The 21,910-nt window shown below is 41.8% G+C and overlaps 1 protein-coding gene across 11 annotated transcripts in view; it reads left to right on the top strand.

Annotated features, from left to right (window-relative positions):
• The window catches only part of LOC139466845 (rho GTPase-activating protein 190-like), a 103,479-nt gene that overhangs the window by 59,721 nt on the left and 21,848 nt on the right, over positions 1–21,910 (top strand). For 6 of the 11 annotated variants that reach the window (XM_071248571.1, XM_071248574.1, XM_071248566.1 and 3 more), the window contains exons 8-16: positions 131–254; positions 2,572–2,770; positions 3,566–3,727; positions 5,739–5,996; positions 8,453–8,631; positions 15,714–15,915; positions 17,147–17,352; positions 18,579–18,746; positions 21,067–21,165. In XM_071248571.1, the coding sequence (XP_071104672.1) occupies positions 131–254; positions 2,572–2,770; positions 3,566–3,727; positions 5,739–5,996; positions 8,453–8,631; positions 15,714–15,915; positions 17,147–17,352; positions 18,579–18,746; positions 21,067–21,165 (1,597 nt within the window). The remainder of the gene's footprint in view (positions 1–130; positions 255–2,571; positions 2,771–3,565; positions 3,728–5,738; positions 5,997–8,452; positions 8,632–15,713; positions 15,916–17,146; positions 17,353–18,578; positions 18,747–21,066; positions 21,166–21,910) is intronic. The other 5 variants (XM_071248572.1, XM_071248573.1, XM_071248575.1 and 2 more) reach the window with 5 other exon arrangements.

Genomic DNA, 21,910 nt, shown 5'->3' with positions numbered 1-21,910 from the left:
TGATTGTAGGTCAAGCCCCGGACAGGGAGACATTGACCTTTTCTTCCCTCACTGTTTCAGTCTGTGTTAGGAGGACGAGTATGTTCACTAGAGAGTCTGTAATCTTAATATGTACTCTTTACTGTTTCAGAATCTGTGTATAGATGATGAGTATGTTCACGAGAGTGTTAACTACAGCCTGGACTATCGGCCTATAGATGGCGATGTCAGTCTGGAGCATAATGCACTAGCCACTGCCAACTTCAAACCACATGGTAAGGACCTCAATGTCCCCAGTACCCATACTTGCCTCCTGAGAGGACATCATTGTCCCCAGTACCCATACTTGCCTCCTGAGAGGACATCATTGTCCCCAGTACCCATACCTGCCTCCTGAGACGACATCATTGTCCCCAGTACCCACACTTGCCTACTTAGAGGACATCAATGTATCCAGTACCCATACTTACCTCTTGTGAGGACGTCATTGACCCCAGTACCCATACTTGCCTCCTGAAACGACATCATTGTCCCCAGTACCCATACATGCCTCCTGAAAGAATGTCATTGTTCCCAGTACCCATACCTGCCTCCTGAAAAGACGTCATTGTTCCCAGTACCCATACCTGCCTCCTGAGACGACATCATTGTCCCCAGTACCCATACCTGCCTCCTGAAAAGACGTCATTGTTCCCAGTACCCATACCTGCCTCCTGAGACGACATCATTGTCCCCAGTACCCACACTTGCCTACTTAGAGGACATCAATGTATCCAGTACCCATACTTACCTCTTGTGAGGACGTCATTGACCCCAGTACCCATACTTGCCTCCTGAAACGACATCATTGTCCCCAGTACCCATACCTGCCTCCTGAAAAGATGTCATTGTTCCCAGTACCCATACCTGCCTCCTGAAAATACATCATTGTTCCCACTACCCATACCTGCCTCCTGAAAAGACGTCATTGTTCCCAGTACCCATACCTGCCTCCTGAAAATACATCATTGTTCCCACTACCCATACCTGCCTCCTGAAAAGACGTCATTGTTCCCAGTACCCATACCTGCCTCCTGAAAATACATCATTGTTCCCACTACCCATACCTGCCTCCTGAAAAGACGTCATTGTTCCCAGTACCCATACCTGCCTCCTGAAAATACATCATTGTTCCCACTACCCATACCTGCCTCCTGAGATGACATGATTGTCCCCAGTACCCATACTACCCTCCTGAGAGGACATCAATGTCCCCAGTATCCATACTTGCCACCTGAGAGGACATCATTGACCCCAGTACCCATACTTGCCTCCTGAGAGGACATCAATGTCCTCAGCACCCATACTACCCTCCTGAGAGGACATCAAATGTCCTCAGCACCCATACTTGCCTCCTGAGAGGACATCAATGTCCCCAGCACCCATACTTGCCTCCTGAGAGGACATCAATGTCCTCAGCACCCATACTACCCTCCTGAGAGGACATCAATGTCCCCAGTATCCATACTTGCCTCCTGAGAGGACATCAATGTCCTCAGCACCCATACTACCCTCCTGAGAGGACCTCAATGTCCTCAGCACCTATACTTGCCTCCTGAGAGGACATCAATGTCCCCAGCACCCATACTTGCCTCCTGAGAGGACGTTATTGTCCCCAATACCCATACTTGCCTCCTGAGAGGACATCAATGTCCCCAGCACCCATACTTGCCTCCTGAGAGGACATCAATGTCCCCAGCACCCATACTTGCCTCCTGAAAGGACGCTATTGTCCCCAATACCCATACTTGCCTCCTGAGAGGACATCAATGTCCCCAGCACCCATACTTGCCTCCTGAGAGGACATCAATGTCCCCAGCACCCATACTTGCCTCCTGAGAGGACACTATTGTCCCCAATACCCATACTTGCCTCCTGAGAGGACATCAATGTCCCCATTACCCATACTTGCCTCCTGAGAGGACATCAATGTCCCCAGCACCCATACTTGCCTCCTGAGAGGACATCAATGTCCCGTGCACCCATACTTGCCTCCTGAGAGGACATCAATGTCCCCAGCACCCATACTTGCCTCCTGAGAGGACATCAATGTCCTCAGCACCCATACTTGCCTCCTGAGAGGACATCATTGTCCCCAGTACCCATACTTGCCTCCTGAGAGGACATCAATGTCCCCAGTACCCATGATATAATATTCATATATTAATACATAGGCTCTTTCACTTGCACTCTCTCAGAGCCAATAAACACTCTCCATATGCTTGTTGAGGTACCAAAGTTTTTCATTGATGTGTGTGTGTACTTTTACAGGATGAAAAATATTAAACAAATTCAGAGTGGATGAAAGTACTATCCGCTGTGCATGCCATTGAATGAACAGAGTATGGAGGACATTGGAAGTTTGAAAGATTATTGTGATTGAATCATGGACATCAATGTGTCTTATATGTCATTTCTGATACGAAATACAATCATTGTACATTGTCCATGTCAGATTTTCTCCCTCAGTCAAAAAAGGAAATCCTGATCTATGATAAGCATTAGCACGTGGCTTTGATTACGGGTATCATTGTTCGCTGGCCTCTGTTTCAGGATGTGTGTGTGTCTACAACTCCTTGCATACTCTGACGTATGTGCGGGAGAGCCTTGAGCGCTCACTGTTTACTGATCTCGAGCAGGATGTACAGGCCCTCAATGGGATGCCCATTGCAGTCATACAAGCCTATAATTCTAGTCAGAGCGAAAAGGAGCGGGAGATACTCCACGATGATGGCCAGAATCTTGCCAGAAGGTAAGCTGCAGTGACAATGATGATTTGATTATCATGTATTTAAGCTTCCTTGATCAGCCCAACTTGGAAATATAACTAAGAAGTTTAGAATAGAGTTCTCATCTTTAAAGATCTGTTCGGAATTTTCATTTGATAACATTGGAATCCAATTGACTTAATAAGGCAAGACAGTTATTGACAGCTGCCAACTGTCTCAAATTTGAAACTAAAATACAAAAATGTGTTTTTTCCATAATTCACATACTATATTCAAGTAGTATGCATATTAAAAGAAAGAAATTAAAATGGCACAGTGAAAGAGAGGGTCATTGTTTGGCCTTACTCCGTCTATTACGAAAGTTAGCATGTCGCCTGGTATGAAGTTTATTTATAGTGTTGCATCCATCCAGTCGAGACACTCGTTCATATTATCGGAAGCTGGTGTAGTCGAAAAGGAACAAAGTGATAAAAATACCAGTATTGTCCAGCTGTGGTGTCCTGATGAGGTGGTCGTTACAAAATACAAGTACTAAGGTTGGCAGCAGTGACATCACATGACAACCTGAGGCTAAACTATAATGCTGGACTCCCACCATGTCGGCTTCAGTGAACATATTCCTATCTATTGGTGTTACCCTTGTCAATGATTCATTGATCATTTGGAAATATGGAAATCTGGGACACTTCACTGAGAATGGTGCATCCAGATATACCGGGTTTCCATAGTACTGGTTTCCTAGGTTGCATGGTGAATTCATCAGAAGTCACTCACTCCTTCCAACTTTGATTTGTACAGAATCTGTATTGGTTTCCTAGGTTACATGGTGAATTCATCAACATTCCTGAGGATATAGATGAGGCCTCACACACGCAGTTCGACAGCTGTCAGATCCATCGAGCCCTGCAGGCTGTCATTCGCCGCTGCTCATCAAGCATGGGGGGCTGGCTCCTCTCAGAGCATGCACAGCCAGATATCAGGTGAGCTAACACTCCACTGACCACTTCTATTTGATGTGCAGATACCAGGTGAGCTAACACTCCTCCACAGGCCACTCCTAGATGGTGTGTAGATACCAGGTGAGCTAACCCTCCACTGACCACTTCTATATGTGTGCAGATACCAGGTGAGCTAACACTCCTCCACAGGCCACTCCTAGATGGTTTGTAGATACCAAGGTGAGCTAACACTCCACTGACCACTTCAATATGTATGCAGATACCAGGTGAGCTAACGCTTCTCCACAGGTCACTCCTAGATGGTGTGTAGATACCAGGTGAGCTAACACTCCTCCACAGGTCACTCCTAGATGGTTTGTAGATACCAAGGTGAGCTAATACTCCACTGACCACTTCAATATGTATGCAGATACCAGGTGAGCTAACGCTTCTCCACAGGTCACTCCTAGATGGTGTGTAGATACCAGGTGAGCTAACACTCCTCCACAGGCCACTCCTAGATGGTTTGTAGATACCAAGGTGAGCTAACACTCCACTGACCACTTCAATATGTATGCAGATACCAGGTGAGCTAACGCTTCTCCACAGGTCACTCCTAGACGGTGTGTAGATACCAGGTGAGCTAACACTCCACTGACCACTTCTATATGTGTGCAGATACGAGGTGAGCTAACACTCCTCCACAGGTCACTCCTAGATTATGTGCTACAAGCTATATTACTTACCGAGAGGGTTAAGTTAGGTGAACACTCACATTGGTGCAAAATTGTACGCCATGTGTACATCTAACTTGAACTTCAAGATCAAGATAAGTAACTATTTCACAGATATTAACATAACATAATGAATACTGTAAACAGGGAATTTTTTGCGACTGTTTTATTATTGCGAATTTTGCGACGAGACTCAATCACAAAAATTAAAAACGCAAAAATAAGTATAAATAATACATACATACTTTATTCATTGCAACACATCATCAAATGTTGAAATAATCAACCAAAACCACAAGTTACTCAATAAGTTAAAAACACAAATGAATGCAGAATGGTCACACAATACATCACAAATGTAACAGTGTAAACAGACCAATTAGTGTCACTGTTACTGGTGTCAACTTTCCGGCCAACTCAGATTAACTAGCTTCGGAGAGAAGCTGTCTATTGTTTGGTAATCGAGGGGTCATCTCAACACGGCAACTCGCAAAAATATCTAGTTGCAGTATTGTCTTTGGTGTGGTATTCGCAATATTTTAACGGTGCAGAAATAAAGCTGTTTACAGTATACTTTCTAATATTCTACATTCTAATATACTCTGACATTTGCGCTTCAAATGTCATTTTATCTGCGTTTGAAATAAATATTTGTGTCCCCAACCTTGATATGGCTAGAATAAAGCTGAAGGCAGCATAGAACTCATAACTGTGTCACACAGATTAGGTGTAAAGTCTGCTGAATATACCCTGACATGATTGACACTGATGGCCCAGCAGGACAGAGTTGCTTCCCTTGTATGTTAGCTGGTCATCATTGATCATAGGTTTGGGCTTTGTTTCACACAGGCACCGATCATTCCTAGACTCTGGTGCTCTCATAAAGAACTCACCGTGGCAACATCCAGAATTTACACATGTCTACTTTATCAAACCCTCTGTTTAAATTAGGAACAAGGTTGTCGAGTTGTCTGGTGTGCAGAGTTGCTTCCCTTACCTTTCAGAATCACCTGGTCATGGTGCAAATTGTGTTTGGTTTTCATGAGTTAATTCTTTATTAGACTATCACAACAACAATGTAAGAAACGTTTCTCATGTAACTTGTTTATAAAACTTCTAAAAATACCTGAAAACCTGATTACATTACAAGATCAATGGTGATCTATAAGGGCAATCCACTCTTCCAAAGAAAGTGAACAACTGCCACGTGACACGTGTCTTGTCCTCATATAATGATTTATAACATCTTTTCTCATTGTATAATGGTTTATCCCACCTTTTCTCATTGTATGATCATTTATGCCATCTGTTCTCCTCAGGATATCTGTGTGCATGATGTGCGGTGATGAGTTCATGGTGGACGTCCCGCTAGGACCCTTCTTGAACAATGAATTCTGCCGAGTGTCGCCAAAGGCACCCCATCTCATTACTCTCGATACTTTCCTGGAGTATCAGAAACAGCGAATAGAAATAGAAGTGTCATCTTACCATGGGGACAGCCACGACCTTCAACAAGTCACACATGGCTACATTCTTGTATACTCCGCCAAACGGAAAGCTTCTCTTATGACGCTCAGGTAAGTTGATAGTCCTACAGATCTAGTAAGAATTGGTTTTCGGTAACCCATGCTTGTTGTAAGAGGCGGCTAACAGGATCAGGTGGTCAGGCACTCAGACTTCTTTGATGCGTGATACTGACTGAGGCATTGCACAAAAGCCACACACTCATTGGTAATCATGACATACTTTAGAGCCTGGTTGGGGCACAGGTGGTCCAGTCGTCTAAGGCGCCGCGATTTGCTGTGCAGAGTTGTGTCCTTTGGGCACGCCAGAAACCTATAATTGTTGGTTCAAATCCCAGTTCGCCCCGATTATGTTTCTAGGTTTGTCAGCACCATACCCGTGCTCATGGGTTTCACCGAAGTGGTAAACGTCTGAGACCTGCATCACTTCGGGCTTTCCTCCCACATTAAGCTGACACGCCGCGATATAACTGGAATACTGTTAAAAGCGGCGTTAAACCCAACTCACTCACTCACTCACTCACTCACTCACTCACTCACTCACTTTAGAGCCTGGAATGAATCAGTGATCATGTGGACAGTGGTCATGATTGATGGATGAAATGACAGACACCCATAACGGCTCTTGATGTGCTGAAGGTACAATAAATAGAGGTTATCACGCGAGTGTGTTTGGGGATGGTAAATATCCTGCATTAGGAATAAACATTGTATTTAGCGAGCCTTGGCGAGCTAAATACATATTGTTTATTCCTAATACAGGATATTTACCATCCCTAAACACACAGGCGTGATAACCTCTTTATCATATAATGTCATTCTTCAATTCTGTGCTTGAAAATCGCTTCCCCTCACTCACAAACATTACCTAAACATTGCGAGTTTTCCTGGAATGCGCGCATTAATATTTATTACTTCACAGGGTAGGTGATGTGTCAGTCGGACAGTGACAGTAGCCAATATAGTTCAAACTGAAATCTGTTTCTTATACAGTGGCGAAGCAACATATACGCAAAACAACAATTGTTTTAACTTGCCTTTCGCGACAATCCATCGGTCTGTCCGCTAGAGTAACTGCCCTTTGTCAAAGGGAAGCTACTCTAACCCTAGTCTATGAGACATCACGGCCAGTGATTGTTCACAGTCGGCCTGTTCTGTCATAACGTTAAGAAGTATAGTCAGATGTATACACAGCGCCAAAACGAAACAAGGTAACAATTCATACATATTTCGCCTAAACCCAACTATTTTTATTTGTGGAAAAGGTTTCAAGCCGCAGAGGTCTACAAGCACAGATATGGCTTCTGATCCCGCTTGGCTAGGCCTAGTGCCCTCGCAAAATTGTTTCGAAATTTATATCTCCAAAGTTGCCCAAACTTATAGAATTCCTTAGTTACGTCGCAGTTCGACACTGACTTTCAGTATATAAGTTTTTTTTAATAATTGTATCAATTATCCCTGTAGTTCATCCAGATTCACGATGGTTAATTATGACTCGATCGCCGAGTGACAAGTGCGACTCCATGTTTGTTTATAAACACTGAAAGTAGTCCCTACTTGACCTTTGATATTTGCATCTCTATCCGCATATGACCCCAACGGATATCGTTTTTGTCCGTTGGCTTTATCCTGCCGAGAAACCTACCCATTATATGATAAAAGTTATTATATGTCCCTTAGGATGTATTTTCTTTTTCTCAACATTTGTGTGTACTGGACTCACATTTGTGCATCGCCTAAAACCCTGCGGATATGATGAACTGTGATTTGGGTCCGGGCCAATTGCTATGTATTTTTGCATATAAAATTAACTGTTATAACGAACACACTTATGACGAAATAATGGATATGGCAAACTCACTTTGTGGTCCGTCTTTCAATCAAAGTTCAAAGCAAGATTCACAGATTTCCTGACTGACAGCAAGTGACTCTTGTGTCAGTGAAACTATCAGTGATATATTTATAACCTGTATTTACTTGTATTTAGTCATTTATGAGATGAAGGAAGTACATCGTGCACACTTTTGTTAGTTATTGAGTAACACGAGGTCACATGACTTGATCAAAGATGTCTGACAGTCGAAATGCTTATAACAAAACTAGGGTTATATCGAACTTAAATGGTGGTCCTTTGACTTTGTTGTAACCGTAGTTTACTGTACATTTCCCAGGAAGTATGCAGTATTTCCGCTATGTGACGGTGACAGTAAATGATCATATCTAAACCAGTCAATCCAATTATAGAACAGGCCGAAAGTGCCAAGGATATAGAAGGCTTGGGATTTTTCTGTCTGTATACGAAAATTCTGTATTTTGTGCAAGTTTTCAAACTTTGTTCTTTGCTTATGGTTTCCTCTCTGTGCAAACAGATTCCTGAAAACAACATGAGTTGAAGTCTTTTTTGTCAATTAGTAAATCACATGCCTGATCTATTAAAGAGCAGATGCAAGCCTCACTCAATTAATAAACCATGCTTACTGGCTTACTTTATTTTCACAATTTATTTTCAGAGCATTTGCTTTGCGTCTCCCCAATGTGCCTAAACTGATCCTGGCAGTGTCGGACAGCAGCGGTGCGTCGTCCTTCTACTCCAGTCAGTACAGTCAACGTCTCATCACCGACGGCAACTCGCTGGCAGACCGCATTGCTGCTCACTTCATGACCACCACCGCCAACTTCACCCAACAGAGTGAGTATCCACCAGGCGCAGCCAACACAGCCTCGCCTTGCTGCAACTTCCTGCTTTGTAGAGTAGCGATACACGGTATAGTTGTAGGGGAATAGTAGAGATACGCGGTATAGTTGTAGGGGAATAGTAGAGATACATGGTATAGTTGTAGGGGAATAGTAGAGATACATGGTATAGTTGTAGGGAAATAGTAGAGATACATGGTATAGTTGTAGGAGAATAGTAGAGATACATGGTATAGTTGTAGGGGAATAGTAGAGATACATGGTATAGTTGTAGGGGAATAGTAGAGATACATGGTATAGTTGTAGGGGAATAGTAGAGATACATGGTATAGTTGTAGGGGAATAGTAGAGATACATGGTATAGTTGTAGGGGAATAGTAGAGATACATGGTATAGTTGTAGGGGAATAGTAGCGATACATGGTATAGTTGTAGGGGAATAGTAGAGATACATGGTATAGTTGTAGGGGAATAGTAGAGATACATGGTATAGTTGTAGGAGAATAGTAGAGATACATGGTATAGTTGTAGGGGAATAGTAGCGATACATGGTATAGTTGTAGGGGAATAGTAGAGATACACAGTATAGTTGTAGGAGAATAGTAGAGATACATGGTATAGTTGTAGGAGAATAGTAGAGATACATGGTATAGTTGTAGGGGAATAGTAGAGATACATGGTACAGTTGTAGGACAATAGTAGAGATACATGGTACAGTTGTAGGACAATAGTAGAGATACATTGCTGGGGACCTGATGGTGAAGGTGTTTGTGGACTTGTTTTGTTTATACATGCTAGGAAGGCAAAGATCATTTGTCACATAAAATTGATTTCAGAACTGAAGTATTTTCCGATGTTTAATGTTAAAGGACACGATAAGACTTATATGCATTAATAATGAAAAGGTCTATGCCATTCTACATGAAGCAATGAATCCTTGCAACTCACTGACAGAGTTGTCTCCCATACCTGCCAGGATCCGCTGATCCCTGACTAGGTTTCTTGGTCTTTCATCATGTGAACGCTTGTGGATTTCACAAAACTGCGAATGTCTACAAACTGTGACTCCCCCCACATAAAGCTGAGCATGGGATCAGTCACATAGCTCAGATGTTAATGCAACCACTCTTCTTGTGTCACTCATTTTAATATTGAAGGAATATAGCTAAAAGCGGTGTGAAACCATCCCTACTCCCCAACTGAACAAATGAAGTCTCTCATAGGCATTACTACCCTCTCCCTGTCACACCATCTCTGCTGTACAAGTCTTGGTTGTTGGTGCTTCATCTTCAACCATACAACTCCACTTGAACAAATGTTGATCCAACCTCCTTCCTCACCATTCTCCTACCTGCACCTGTTTGTCAAAGTGCTTCTCGGAGCCAACTTCTTCAAGTGTTTTAGCTACAATAGAACCCAATTTTTTATCGTGTAGACAAAGAAGCTTTTAAAATAAGAAATTTCTAATCATCCAAAAGTTTCTTTTAGGTGATTGCTTGAGGTAAGTGGTCAAGTGCCTTTGTTTTCACTGATTGTAGGACAGTCACTTGTCTTCAGACCAAATTTTTTCATGTAGCCAGATCTTTAGGTTTGATAAGGTTATCACATGACAGCCCACGTGTTTAGAGTAACATTTACAAAAGGTCCGGACACAGAAGAGTAAAGTAGTAGATACAAGCAAGCGTTATTACACAGATATAATTGTTGGACAAGAATGAAAATAATAAGGATTTAGTTAATGCTTTGCAAAGTTTGCTGAGCATTTGTGTGTATCCCTATCGATGTTCCGACACTCATCCTTCCTCCTCTCCTCCCTGCTGCTGCCGCCTCCTTGTGGACTCGCAGACACGGGAAGTGAGTCGCGTGTACTCTTCATGTTGTCGCCTTGCTTTGTTCTGCACAGTTCCATGTTTTGTCTGCACAGCCCTATCTTTTTGCCCAGTTCCATGTCTTTCTGCACAGTTCCATGTCTTTCTTCACAATTCCATGTCTTTCTACACAGTTATATGTCTTCACAATTCCATGTCTTTCTACACAGTTATATGTCTTCACAATTCCATGTCTTTCTGCACAGTTATATGTCTTCACAATTCCATGTCTTTTTACACAGTTATGTGTCTTCACAATTCCATGTCTTTCTGCACAGTTATATGTCTTCACAATTCCATGTCTTTCTACACAGTTATATGTCTTCACAATTCCATGTCTTTCTGCACAGTTATATGTCTTCACAATTCCATGTCTTTCTACACAGTTATATGTCTTCACAATTCCATGTCTTTCTGCACAGTTATATGTCTTCACAATTCCATGTCTTTCTGCACAGTTATATGTCTTCACAATTCCATGTCTTTTTACACAGTTATGTGTCTTCACAATTCCATGTCTTTCTGCACAGTTATATGTCTTCACAATTCCATGTCTTTCTACACAGTTATATGTCTTCACAATTCCATGTCTTTCTGCACAGTTATATGTCTTCACAATTCCATGTCTTTTTACACAGTTATGTGTCTTCACAATTCCATGTCTTTCTGCACAGTTATATGTCTTCACAATTCCATGTCTTTCTACACAGTTATATGTCTTCACAATTCCATGTCTTTCTGCACAGTTATATGTCTTCACAATTCCATGTCTTTCTACACAGTTATATGTCTTCACAATTCCATGTCTTTCTGCACAGTTATATGTCTTCACAATTCCATGTCTTTCTGCACAGTTATATGTCTTCACAATTCCATGTCTTTCTACACAGTTATATGTCTTCACAATTCCATGTCTTTCTACACAGTTATATGTCTTCACAATTCCATGTCTTTCTGCACAAGTTCATGTCTTTCTGCACAGTTATATGTCTTCACAATTCCATGTCTTTCTGCACAGTTATATGTCTTCACAATTCCATGTCTTTCTGCACAGTTATATGTCTTCACAATTCCATGTCTTTCTTCACAATTCCATGTCTTTCTGCACAGTTATATGTCTTCACAATTCCATGTCTTTCTGCACAGTTATATGTCTTCACAATTCCATGTCTTTCTGCACAGTTATATGTCTTCACAATTCCATGTCTTTCTTCACAATTCCATGTCTTTCTGCACAGTTATATGTCTTCACAATTCCATGTCTTTCTGCGCAAGTTCATGTCTTTCTGCACAGTTATATGTCTTCACAATTCCATGTCTTTCTGCACAGTTATATGTCTTCACAATTCCATGTCTTTCTGCACAGTTATATGTCTTCACAATTCCATGTCTTTCTTCACAATTCCATGTCTTTCTGCACAGTTATATGTCTTCACAATTCCATGTCTTTCTGCACAGTTATATGTCTTCACAATTCCATGTCTTTCTGCACAGTTATATGTCTTCACAATTCCATGTCTTTCTTCACAATTCCATGTCTTTCTGCACAGTTATGTGTCTTCACAATTCCATGTCTTTCTGCACAGTTATATGTCTTCACAATTCCATGTCTTTCTGCACAGTTATATGTCTTCACAATTCCATGTCTTTCTTCACAATTCCATGTCTTTCTGCACAGTTATATGTCTTCACAATTCCATGTCTTTCTGCGCAAGTTCATGTCTTTCTGCACAGTTATATGTCTTCACAATTCCATGTCTTTCTGCACAGTTATATGTCTTCACAATTCCATGTCTTTCTGCACAGTTATATGTCTTCACAATTCCATGTCTTTCTTCACAATTCCATGTCTTTCTGCACAGTTATATGTCTTCACAATTCCATGTCTTTCTGCACAGTTATATGTCTTCACAATTCCATGTCTTTCTGCACAGTTATATGTCTTCACAATTCCATGTCTTTCTTCACAATTCCATGTCTTTCTGCACAGTTATATGTCTTCACAATTCCATGTCTTTCTACACAGTTATATGTCTTCACAATTCCATGTCTTTCTGCACAAGTCCATGTCTTTCTGCAAAGTTCAGTGTCCGGCAATGTGTTGTCATTTCTGTTTCATATTTTCATATTGTATTTTGTGTTCAGATGCCCTCAAGTTGTTGATCTATTGTTTTCGTGAAGACACCTGTTTGCTACCTACAGTCAAGTCCCGTTAATCCGACATGGTTGGTTCCATAGGATTATGTCGGATTAACGAGTATGTCGGATAAACGAAATTAAGTAGTATCAGCGTTCATGATCGAAAATCGGCCAACTACACGATAGATAACGATACAAACACATTATAAAAAAATTAAAATGAAATATTCATATTGTTATGTTACATTGTTAGTGGAATAGGTTTTCTAATCATGCAACCTCTAAAGCTCAACACAAAACAACTGTTACGGACTGTATGACTTCTTCTAAATACTTAAAAAAGCATAGTCTGGAATGGAAGGTGCAAGTTTGAAACTCGTACCGCATAGCTTAAGAAAGCTGCTTTCTAAGTGGCTAACGGTGACTTGCTGTTCGTCATTTCATTGCTAGATCATAGTTCACGAAAGGTTGTTCTGACGTGACCTGTAATGGTATGTCCTCGGTGATAGCGAGAACTTGTATCTGATTTTAATGAAATTGAGGTAATCTAAGCATGTGATTAATCCTGTTTTTCTTATTTAAAGCAGTAATTGTTTATTGTTAAGCAAGTTTATCTCTGCAGCCATTGTAATATGCAGCTTCCAGCCGACTCATCTCGCATCAAAACACGGGCTGTGTACTCGCGGGCAGATGACCACAGTGACAGAGTACGCTGATCACTGTGTCGGATTAACGAGACTGATTAATGAGTGATTTCGGTAATTCGTTGCAAATTAGGTGTTTCGGATTGGGAGTGCGAGACTGTCGGATTAATGGGTCTAAATAGCACTGATTTAATCGGTTCATATCATAAGTGTCGGATAAAGGCGATTGTCGGATTAACGAGTGTCTGATTAACGAGACTTGACTGTAGTTAGGATGAAGTGTATTGTGTGTCATATTATAAGCCTGTCAGCTTTATTGTGTGTTGTGGGGGCGGTCGAGTAGCCTACAATTGAAAACGTTAGCGGGTTCGATTCCCGACATGGGTAAAATGTGTGAAGCCCATTTCTGGAGTCTCCCGCTGGGATATTGCTGGGATATTGCTAAAAGATGTGTAAAACCATACTCACTCACTTAATCAGTATTGTGTGTTGTGTTTTCAGCATGGATGGCATAAACCCGTAGTATTGTATTTGTCATCCTGCATTCCTGCCATACCATGGGTTCAGATCCAAGATTCATGGTTTGTCAGCACCATACCGGTACTGGGTAACTGTCTATGTCACTGCAGGTCTTCGTCTCCCATCAAGCTGATTTGCTGTGATATTACTGAAATACTGTTCTAGGCAGCATTAAACCCAACTTACTCACTCACCCTGCCAGCAAATTGTGTAGATTTGTAATATTTGTTGTCTTAGAAATCTTGCTGTCTGTAGAACTAATATTCTTAGCCATGTGATATGTTCTTTGTTCATTGAGATGAAAATGGTCAAATGTACATATTTTATTTGTGATCAACTTAAAGTAGTTTCCTTGCTTTAAGTTTCATGCTCCCATCATGTTATGCTGCTGTTCTGACTACAGCACAGCTCATGAAGAATCGGGGTAGAATAGTTCTTCAGCAACCCATGCTTGCCGTAAAATGGCGACTCTACTTGTCGTAAGAGGCGACTAATGGGATCGGGTGGTCAGGCTTGCTGACTTGGTAATGCATGTCATCACATCCCAATTGTGTTGATCGATGCTTATGATGTCAATCACTGAATTGTCTGGTCAAGACTTGATTATTTATATACAGACCGCCGTCATATAGCTGGAATGTTGCTGAGTGCGGCGTTAAACAACAAACAAACAACTACAGCATGAGACACCATTTAGTCATATAGTAGTTTGGTTTCCAAAAGTAATCTGGCAGTGATTAATAATTCAGAAGTAGCTGCAACAAATTCTTTTTTAAATGTTTCTTTATTTCAAGTGGATAAACTCTCTGAAAACAAATATAGAATGAACAGTTTAGCCAAGAATTTAGTTTTACAGTGTTTTGAGTGGAGTGTTGCTGGGTGGTAGTGAATGTGCCGGCTGATACATCACTGAGGTGTTCCAGAAACCTTTGATCATGGGTTGGAATCCCAGGTTAACCCGATCAAGGTTCTAGGTTTGTCAGCTCCATACCTGTGCTTGTGGGTTTCTGAAAAGTGGTAAAAGTCTGAAACCTGCATCGCTTTAGGCTTTCCCTGCACGCAGTGCTGTCACGTCATGATATATCTGCAATATTGTTCAAATCAACATTAAGCCAAATTCATTCACTCACTCACACACTCACTCACTCAGGACACAGGTGGCAATTCGCTGATATAACTAAAGCACAGTTCAAAGCAACATTAGACCTAACTCTCTCACTCTAAAGGTGACACTGTCATAGTTTGGAATTCATTTTAATGACACTTTAGAAATATCAGCCAAATAGACGATTTTTGCAATGATTCTTATTGTTTGTGGCATTTGTTACATATGCCTTAAATAGACATCATTTAAAAAGACTAGATTAGAAAAGCTAAGATAAATTACATTTGAGATAAGCTGGATCCATTAGTAATAATTATCCCCAGCAACCTATTCTGGTCGTATGAAGCGACCAAATGGATCAGGCAGTCTGACACGGTGACGGACCCTAGCGATCATCATACCATGTTGGATCAATGCTCTTTGGATTGTCAGGTCCATACAGTTCCTTACAGACCACCAACATACAGCTAGAATATTGCTGAGTGACATGTTAAACAAACAAGCATAATAATTAAAAGTGTAATAAATCACTGGTCCAGACTCGATAGTTTACCATACAAACCGCCATCATATAGCTAAAATATTGCTGTGTGTAGCTTTAAACAACAAACCAACGTCGTAATTAATAGTGTACAAAATCACTTTTCCAGACTCGATTATTTATAAAGCTAGAATATTGCTGAGTGCTGTGTTCATCAACAAATAAACCCAATAATTAGCAGGGTAATGAGGGTAGGCCAGGAACCGCATCCTCCACCAGGCAGAGTGTTTAGTGAAGCGTAACGCACACTTTCCTGTTTCAGCAGCAGTATACAACCCATTCTTCAAGGAAGCCTGGGAGCGGAAGGAGGAGTCGGAGGACATGTTCCGCGAGCCGGTGGACGAGCAGAGCCCTCCGGCGTACGACGAGCGCAGCACCTACATTGACCGAAGACCGCCGGCCCCACTGCCATATAATACCTATCATACCACCAAGAGTAGTACAAGTAATAGGTGGGTAGAATGGTAGGTGAAATGGTACTGTTACACTCCAAATGTTGTGTGGGACATCCTCACCTCACAGGGGCGTGTTTCCATGATGTTCCTATTAACACTCCTGATTGACATGGTAGCAGACAGATTCAAGGCATGGGTGGCACAGTTGCCTTAGGTTCCACAGGTCCCAACTTGGGGACAAATCTTTCAGCGTCATGCAGGGTTTTTGAGGTGATACTGGGTTAGAATCAGTCTCAACCCTCCAACCTATGCTGGTTATGGGGATTTAGGGTTATGATAAGTCCCCAGCAACCTATGCTGGTTGTAGAGATTCCCGGGCAGAATAAGTCACCAGCAACCTATGCTGGTTGTAGAGATTCTGGGTTATAATAGGTCCCCAGCAACCTATGCTTGTTGTAGAGATTCCCGGTCAGAATAAGTCCCCAGCAACCTATGCTTGTTGTAGAGATTCAGGGTTATGATAAGTCCCCAGCAACCTATGCTGGTTGTAGAGATTCAGGGTTATAATAGGTCCCCAGCAACCTATGCTGGTTGTAGAGATTCCGGGTTATGATAAGTCCCCAGCAACCTATGCTGGTTCCGGGTTAGAATAGGTCCTCACCTACCTATGCTGTTTTAAGAGAGTCCGGGTTAGAATAGGTCCTATTGGGATTTATCAGTGCCTCTGTAGCATAGTGGTTCATTCTCTTATAAATTTGATCCTCTGAAGTATATAATTGGCAGTATTTTGTGTGAAATCATGGAATTTTACTTATAACATCCCAGGTATTGCGTAAGTTTGGGATTTAATGAATTATGAAGACAGTGATGAGACAATGGGATGACATCACTGGAGGTTTATTTGGAACACCATGGAAACCCCCCCTGTCCTGAGTATTGTAAAGATGTGTCCCTGTGTTCCCATCATTGTGGTATTTATCCTTCTTTACACAGGATCCTTTCATGGAAAATAGTCACTTGATTGGAATAGAATCAAACAAAGGTTCTCATATGATTGATTGAATGTACATGCATCCACATGAAATTGATAATATTTTCAAAAATAGTTAAATTCATTAACAAATGAATAATAAAGTGAGAACGGACAACACGGTACTGGTACTGTTATGGAGTATGACTTGTTACTTCAGTCAATAATAGAGACTATTTGACAGTAACACAATGTTGAGATGAACCTTGAATGTCCACATATGTCAAAGAATCGTTCCTATGTTTATATTTGCCGTTATTTCCGCCACAGCCAAAGCACAGAGGACTCCGAGCCTTTGTACGACCAGCCCAACCTGTACCAAGGTCGCTACCCTTCCGACAGCGACCATGAGCGGGCGTCTTCAACGTCACCCGTGCCATCAGGGGAAGACATCTATGCGGAGGTTGGACCTCAATCGAATGGCGAGCATCTAGTCAGACCGAGCTATGTGAAGACTCGGCAACACATGCATGCGGGTGAGTCCTCCACACTGACTTCACCCGGGGGATGGAGGGGTGTCCAACATACTGACTTTACTAAGGGATATCACCCAGGTGAGTCATCATATAACACGAATATTACCCGGGTGAGTTTCTAACTTGGGTGAGTCCAACACACTGACTTCACACTGGGGTCGGAGGGGTGTCCACCATACTGACTTTACGTGGTGATTTTGTGAGGAGTCATATTACGAACATCTCACCCAGATGAGGCCAATAAACTGACTTTACATGAGGATCTCACTTGGGTGAGACCAACATTGACTCAGCTTTGGGATCTCACTTGGTTCTCACCCAGGACTGTGGACTGTCTGCGCTGTGGGTGAGTTGAAGGCCCAGAATGACGGGACAAGACATAGAGACAGAAAAGATATGCATTCATCGACAGTCGAAAACACCTGAGTCTACTACCCCAACCTTGTCTCAGAGCGTCATCTTTTGTACATTTTAATGTTATCTTACGGTCAATTATTAGCTAAACTTACTGGACCTCACTCATGCTTCGGACTACTGACCAAAGTCACAGACTGCATCTCCGCAAGAAATAAGGGTGGCCAATGTTGAATGTTGTGTGGGGATTGGGAGTGGATTGAATGATACCAGTCTAATCAGAATATAATAGCTGTTAGAAAGGAAGAGTGACATGACGTCAGGTAGTTGTTAGAAAGGAAGAGTGACATGACGTCAGGTAGTTGTTGGAAAGGAAGTTTGACATGACGTCAGGTAGTTGTTAGAAAGGAAGAGTGACATGACGTCAGGTAGTTGTTGGAAAGGAAGTGTGACATGACATCAGGTAGTTGTTAGAAAGGAAGATGACATGACGTCAGGTAGTTGTTAGAAAGGAAGAGTGACATGACGTCAGGTAGTTGTTGGAAAGGAAGTGTGACATGACGTCAGGTAGTTGTTAGAAAGGAAGAGTGACATGACGTCAGGTAGTTGTTAGAAAGGAAGAGTGACATGACATCAGGTAGTTGTTGGAAAGGAAGAGTGACATGACATCAGGTAGTTGTTGCAAAGGAAGAGTGACATGTTGTGGAGTAGTTGTTGCCATTGATAGTTAATTGGGAAGTTTGACAAGTTGTAAAATAAAAGGCTTGATGAGAATACAGGACTGATTTTCTTTTCAGCTTTATCACAGAAATATTGATTCGTGAATTTGTACACTTCACACCAGTTAAAATCCAATTCATCCCAAATTTCAGTCCAACAATACAAAGACCATCGGAAGTCTCTGCCGATACTGGAGAGCTCCTGTGACTCGTCACGCCTGATGAGTGAGAGCACGGAGTTTTCCGACTCGGACGTTCAGTCGATAAGTCACTTCCACAAGTCCAGTAGTATGAAGCTAGAGATGCCTGTTGAACCGTCAGGTGACTAGATGGCGCTGTCGTCAACTGTTGTCTCTCATTGTCATTTGCGTCTCTCATTTGCGTTCAGTTTTCGTTGTTTTCAGACCTGCGTTTCTCTCCTGTCTGTGAATGGGAAAGCAGCTGTTCTTTCTTAGTGGTCGTAATTTGTTTCAATTTTGGTGATGTGAACTTAAGTTTTTATTGAATTCCATGTCATGTAGGTTATTTAGAGCAATGTTTGTGTCCAAGATTTCATGTTTTAGGGAGGGAAAATTCAAACTCTTGTTCACATGAGCCAAAATTATCGCAAATATTCATATATGTGTTAGTTTGTGTAGAGAATATTTAATGGAATTATAACTATTGTGCTGGGGTAGTGTGTGTTGTGGGGCAGTATTTGTAATGACGGTTTTGTCCCAGCTGGGTGTTGTCAGTCACTGTTGTCCTCAATGTTGTAAGGTAGAGCAGTCCTTCCTCCAGTTGTGTATATGAGAGATGGCACTTCGAGTGGCAAGCCGTTGTAGTAATATACACCGGTGTTCTTTAACGCTGCACTCAGCAATATTCCAGCTATATGACGGCGGTATGTAAATAATCAAGTCTGGACCAGACAATCCAGTGATTCACACCATGAGCATCGATCCACACAATTGGGATACGAAGACATGCATCAACCAAGTCAGCGAGCCTGGCCAATCAGTCCCGTTAGTCGCCTCTTACGACAAGCATTGTCGCCTTTTACGGCAAGCTCGGGTTGCTGAAGACTGATAGTTCTCAGGTGGCAGGTGTAGAGCTATTGATTGTATTCAGCAATAATCACAAGTGGCCCTGTCATCTCAGGCGCTGCATTTTGCTGTGCAGAGTTGCATCCCCTGGGCAAGCCAGAAAAACATGATCGTGGGTTTGAATCCCAGTTCTCACCGATAATGTTTCTAGTTTTTCAGCACCATACCTGTGCTCATGGGTTTCGCCAAAGTGGTAAGCGTCTGAGACCTGCGTCACTTCGGACTTTCCTCCCACATTAATCTGACATGCCGTGATATAACTGGAATACTGTTCACAGTGACGGTAAACCCGAGTCACTCACACTCACTGGAAACACCATGATGCTGATATATTGCTAACTTGCATTCTTCTTCAGTGTAGCTGCATATATGTTATTTGAAGCTAGCTGGTGTGTTTACAGTCAACTGAACAAGTTAATTTGTTATCCAGTGTACCTCTGTCTGGTCCCTAGAACACCATCACCAGGAATGTACTGGATGTCATACTGTGTGTGGTCAGCATGGCCCCGACTGTCATAGACATGTTCTCTGGAGGTCATCATGACCTGTACAATGGCTCTACTGGTCATAAGGTCACCATGACTACCTCTGGCTTGTTCTCTATAGGGGTCATTGTGACCTGGACTGTAGCCAGAATGCACCCCATCCCCCCCCAACCCCCATCGAGAATGCCAAGGAGTTATAAAAATGCGAGTGTTCATTCAGGCTTAGAAATGCCTTGAATTTTAAGGGCAATCTTGAAAACTCTTTGAATTTAGATTCTGACTTGAAAAGACTTTGAAAATTGAATTTTCTTAACCCATCCCTATCTCAAGTAAATAAACTCAAAATGCTTAAGATTCATATCTTGTGACTGAAATGTCAGTGCACACCTGAATTCACATACATATGTTAACATGAAGAATTTAGAGTCTCAAGCCTACTAATTATTGACTCCCTGACCAACAGGTTGTGTTAAACTATTTGGTAGTGAGTTTATATGATACCAAAGATATTTGGAATCATTGACAATATTTGAAATCAGGGGAGTCCCTAAGGTTTGCTGCCAAAGTTTTTAATCTCGGGACACCTGAATCTTTGACCATTGACATGGGGTTGTGACAAGGTCCCCTTGAAGTTCCTGCTTGATTTCAAACACTGCAAAGATGTGGAAGTGAGACAGACGTATGTGACATCAAGGGTGGAGCTGATTGTATGTTAAATCATTTAGTCATCCAGACACATGGCTGTTCACCTCATGTTTCTCTACCATTTGGGTGGCCCTGTTGTTAAAGCGTTCATTAGTCTCCCCTAAGGTCAGGGTTTGATTCCCCACATTGGTAACAGATGTTCAGCTTATTTCAGGTGTCCCCCATCGCGATATTGCCGGAATATTGCTACAAGCGAAAAAACGTCTCAACCATTGTCTTCCCAAAAGTGGTCTCGTAGACTCAAACCATTTCCCGAGTTTGTATTTCAGGACTTCCGTTTCAGGGCCGTTTCAACCAATGTCTCTCCTTGTGTTGTTTGTGTTTCTGTCTATCTCATGCCTCCTCTCCATCATCTTTCTCTCCAAGCTTGGGCGCTTAACGAGCAAATGCGTCGCCACCATCAGAGGAGGTACGCGGCGGCGGCGGCAGCGGCAGCCTGCAAGCAGACCTCTAGCAGTGAAGACGGTGACGCCATATTACATATCTGCATGTCATCGTCCACCTAGTGCTTGCTGCAGCGTTTCTTTGCATGACTAACACCTTCAGCTCTGTAACGTGATGTCTCAGGCTCTCTCTGTCCAGGATGTCTTGGGATGTCCTGTGTTCTGTGTGGTTATTATGACAGAACGTGCAGATGGGATTTTTGCATCATATTTTCACATTTGCATTGTGCTATTACTGTATTGTGATGTGGAGCACCGGACAAAGCGTCTCACGGGGATGAACAACTTTTAAGTTTCACTGTAAGATTTAGGATTTGTCACAGTATGTTGCATATTTATCACAGTGTAGTATTGTCTTTGATTGAATCTGTTATGTACACCGTTTAGTTTCACTGTATGATATAGTACAGATTTATTGGTGTAGTACAGATTTATTACCGTATAGTACAGATTTATCACAGTATAGTACAGATTTATCACAGTATAGTACAGATTTATCGGTGTAGTACAGATTTATTACAGTATAGTACAGATTTATTACAGTATAGTACAGATTTATCACAGTATAGTACAGATTTATCACAGTATAGTACAGATTTATTACAGTATAGTACAGATTTATCACAGTATAGTACAGATTTATCACAGTATAGTACAGATTTATCGGTGTAGTACAGATTTATTACAGTATAATACAGATTTATCACAGTATAGTACAGATTGATTACAGTATAGTACAGATTTATCACAGTATAGTACAGATTTAT

The sequence above is a fragment of the Haliotis cracherodii genome, unplaced genomic scaffold, assembly GCF_022045235.1.
Source record: "Haliotis cracherodii isolate W230 unplaced genomic scaffold, xgHalCrac1.p SCAF_19, whole genome shotgun sequence".
In the NCBI taxonomy this organism is placed as follows: Eukaryota; Metazoa; Mollusca; class Gastropoda; order Lepetellida; family Haliotidae; genus Haliotis; species Haliotis cracherodii.
The sequence above is the reverse complement of the archived record's forward strand: the minus strand, read 5'-3'. Positions and strand labels throughout refer to the sequence as shown.